The sequence below is a fragment of the Galeopterus variegatus genome, unplaced genomic scaffold, assembly GCF_000696425.1.
Source record: "Galeopterus variegatus unplaced genomic scaffold, G_variegatus-3.0.2 Scaffold11637, whole genome shotgun sequence".
Taxonomy (NCBI): domain Eukaryota; kingdom Metazoa; phylum Chordata; class Mammalia; order Dermoptera; family Cynocephalidae; genus Galeopterus; species Galeopterus variegatus.
In genome coordinates, this window is record NW_007737748.1 from 33,850 (window position 1) to 37,988 (window position 4,139).

A 4,139-nucleotide genomic window follows, 5' to 3' on the forward strand; every position below is an offset into this window, starting at 1 on the left:
ATTCTGGGTGTGTCTGTAAGAGAGTTTCTGAATGAGAGTAACATTTGAATTAGTAGACTGCGTGAGTAAAGCAGATTGCCCTACCCAATGTGGGTGGGCCTCACCCAATCAATTGAAGACCTGAATAGAACAAAAAGGCCAAGATGAAGGCAAAGAGATTTCCAGCTATTATTTTATAAACCATCTGTGTTAGGGTTCTACAGAGAAACAGAACCAATAAGAGATTAGATAGATAGATAGATAGATAGATAGATAGATAGATACATACATACATACATACATACATACATACATACATACATACATACATACATACATTCATACATACATACAGACAGACATACGTACTTCAAAAAGTTCATGGAAAGATTTGTGTTATCTTTTTATTCTATTTTTCCATGAACTTTCAGAAGTTCCTGTGTGTATGTGTGTGTGTGTGTGTGTGTGTGTGTGTGTGTGTGTGTGAATAAATTTATTATAAGATATTGGTTCACATGATAATGGAGGCTGAGAACTTCCAAGATCTACAGTCAGCAAGCTGGAGACTCCAGAGAACCAATGATATACGTGCAGTCCAGGACCAAAGGCCTGAACCAGGAGAACTGATGGTGAAGTTCCAGTCTGAAAGCTGGCAGGCTCCAAACCCAAGAAGAGCCAATGCTTCAGTCCAAGTCTGAAGACCAGAAAAGACTGATGTTCCAGCTCAAAAAGAGGACTTAGGCTTTTTGTTCTATTCAGGACTTGATTGGGTGAGGCCCACCCGCACTGGGTAGGGCAATCTGCTTTACTCAGTCTACTGATTCAAATGTTACTCTCCTTCAGAAATGGTCTCACATATACACCCAGAATAATGTTTGACCAAATATCCAGGCCCAGTCAAGTTGACACATAAAATTAAGCAGCATACCATCAAGCCATCAATCAATTCTAAGTGCAGAATAAAGACATTTTCAGGCATGTGGGGTCTCAAAAAATTTACAGTCCATGCACCATTTCTCAGGAAGCTCGTGAAGGATTTGTTCTTCAAAATGAAGAACTGAACCTTATTTAGTTTAGTGATCCAGGAAAAAACTGAAGAAAATACCCAGAATGGTGGTGAAAGAAACCTGGGATGACAGCTCTGCCACAGGCCCAGAGAGAAATCAGTCCTCGCAGAGTGGGATAATGTGGGTCTCCAGGAAGGGTGCCTCCAAGAAAAATAAAATGGTGCAAGTAGATTGCCTGCTGTGTTTGATGATGTTGCATTTGCTAGCAGAGAATGTACGTGGTTTTAGAGACAGATACATAGAAAATAAGGAAGTGAAAAATAATGGGGAAATGAGGGAAAACAAGGAAATGTAATCATGATGTACTGAGTGCTTCAGCTATGAACAGTGATAATTTGAACACTTGATATTGATTTAACCAAAAATTAAAATCATAGCCATACTGGGGGTGTGGGAGAGGAAGTAGTACATATGTATGAGAGAGAGACTGAATCCTTTCCGTACTATGCAGTCAGTAGATAATGTCTGCGTTTGGAAAAAAAATCAAGAAGTAACATTATAAGCATGTTATTTTGAAATATGGAAATAAATTACTGAAGAAATGTTGCAGATGGTTGGTTTAAGGGAGCAGGAATCAGGAGTGAGGCAAAGACTTGTTTTTTATTCCTTTATGTGATTTTTTAAAATAGGTACTTGTAAAACTTGTTCAATCCAAAGCTGATAAAAATAAGAAAATGTGTGGAGGTTTTCAAAATGTGTACTGGGTAAGACACATTATTTAGTATAAACAATGATAATAAAGAAGTGGCTGAGGAGCTTCAGACACCTTCAGTTCAAAGGTGTCCATGCTGTGGTCTCAGAAAAGCAGGGCAGACATTTGAAATCGTCACCAGTTGCGGTGGTCCAGTCATGTGTGCTGACATAATAGAGGCTGAAACCTAATCAATTATACTAAAGAGAAAATGTAGAAATAGAAAGGACATGCTACAGAAGAGCTCAGAAAGCAAAAATTTGGTCATTTATCCTGGGCTGTCCTGGCACAAACCGCAGTGTGTCATGCTCTGCCAACTAGATTCTGAAACACAATCTCCACCTCCCTGTCCTCTACTTTCATGCCATGTGACCTTCCCAGATACCTTGACACTAGGAAGCATTGGTGCTGAACAGTGAATTTGAAGTTTCTTGTGCCTGAAAGGATATGTCCCTCACTGGTTTTTAATAACATGTCATTCGGGGTTTAACAACTACGACAAAAAAGTCCCTAACCATACAACACAGATAATGGGCTTATTGATACGCATTTAAAGCATGTTTTGGAAAAAAACAAACACTTAATGTCTGTAAACATAATTAGCCACAACCACAATTATATCTGTATTGCTCACTAGCACCAAGCACAGTGCCACGCACCAGAAACTAATTAAGAAGTATTTGTTAAAGAAAGAAATGGATGTTCAAAGGACACAGCATTATTCAATAACCAGACCACATGGGGGAGTGTTTTTCCATAGCAGGCTGGTGAGGTACGAGCTATTATCTGCTCCACTATGTATTTTTGTTTGGGAATCAGTTACATCTGTAGTTGAAGAAAACAGCCTTCAATATAAAGCAAAAGGCCCCAAGTATTCTGCCAACCAAGTTCACTAAAGGAAGTTAAATCTATATTTATGAGAAAGTCCCACACCAAGAACATCATTTTGAATATGGTTTTGTGTGTGTGTGTGTGGTCTATATATATATATATATACATACATTTTTTACAAATTGTATCTTATACATTTATTAACAAATAAGTTGAATAAATTGATGTACTTTGTAATTCATAATTTTTCTATTACAGTTAAATATGAAAGAATCAAATTCTTGGTGATTGCCTTAAAGAATGCTGTGGAGATATATGCTTGGGCTCCTAAACCATACCATAAGTTCATGGCATTTAAGGTAAGCAAGCATGCGATTACCTAAAAAGGGCTTTTTTTAAATTTTATTTTCAGTTTCCACCAGTATAACAAAGTGGTCTGTTTCCCACATAGACCGATGCCAATTTTTCTATGTATAATAAATCTGTTTTAAAAGCGTAGGTATTCTTAGATTTATTATTTTAAAAGTTAAGATCATGTATTAAAAATGCCATAAAACTAGTCAAATTAAAATTTAGGTGTGTTCTCCTCTATTTGCGGTCTATAAATTATCATCTTCAAGAGGCATTTAGTATGGAATGGTTACTGCGCAAAGCATTGATTATGATATTGTTCAATGATATTTGTTATAAAGCCACCTAACAAGGTAACTCTCTGATATTTTGTCTGAAAAAGACAGACCAATGGCAGTACTGAATCTCAAGGTTAAACTGAGTCTCCAAAGCTTGTAATTCTCATAAAGCTTTCCAGATAAAGTCCCTAAAACTCAGCTGATGCTTATATATCCCCATGACTATTAGACATCTCTGAAATGAATACTGAATGGAGTTGCTTATGTAAATAATCTAGTTTCCCTGCATTCTGATTATCTTCAATTCTGATTATCTTTTGTTTTTTGCCTTGTCTGAGTCTGCACCCACCATGGTTGGATTGGTCGCTCATGAGATTCAGCAGGAGTAGGATAGGGATATGCTAGTCTCGTTAATTGCAGCTCAGGAAAGTTGACCCCCAAATGCCAGGAGGACAGAATTTGCAGGAACCCGGCTGTGTTCAGAGCCACACAGCCCATCCATAGCCGATGTCAATTTATCTCCTGTTCTTTTCTCCCTGACTCTGTCTCTCTCTATACATCCCATTGGCCCTCACGTTTTCTCCCCAACTTTATGACTGTTGCCTCCCTTTGGCGTTTTATTTATTCTTTCCTGCCTCACATGTTGTGTGAGTTCAGAAGCTGCCCTAGGAACATTATGCAGGCCTTCTTTGGAGCTAAATCATCCCCCTTCTATCTTGTTACCTTAGTGCAGGTGGCTCATTTGTGATGTGCTGAGGAAGACAAATTCATCAGTAGGAATGGGCTCCCCTTCATAACCCCACTTTTACGGAAAGAAATTTTTGGAATGTGTTAGGTTAGTAATAACACTTAAGAAATGACTCCTAAAAGCTAAAGTGGTGCTCCTGTTCTGCCAAGGTCTCTCTCTGCAAAAGCTTTTCAATCAAGATCCCATTTCTGTCT

The 4,139-nt window shown here is 38.1% G+C and overlaps 1 protein-coding gene across 1 annotated transcript in view; it reads left to right on the forward strand.

The window, feature by feature from the left end:
- The window catches only part of LOC103610708 (TRAF2 and NCK-interacting protein kinase), a gene marked incomplete at its 5' end in the record, with an annotated part of 44,044 nt that overhangs the window by 30,306 nt on the left and 9,599 nt on the right, over positions 1-4,139 (forward strand). Inside the window, one exon of the mRNA XM_008594816.1 lies at positions 2,827-2,927. Within this exon, the coding sequence (XP_008593038.1) occupies positions 2,827-2,927 (101 nt within the window). The remainder of the gene's footprint in view (positions 1-2,826; positions 2,928-4,139) is intronic.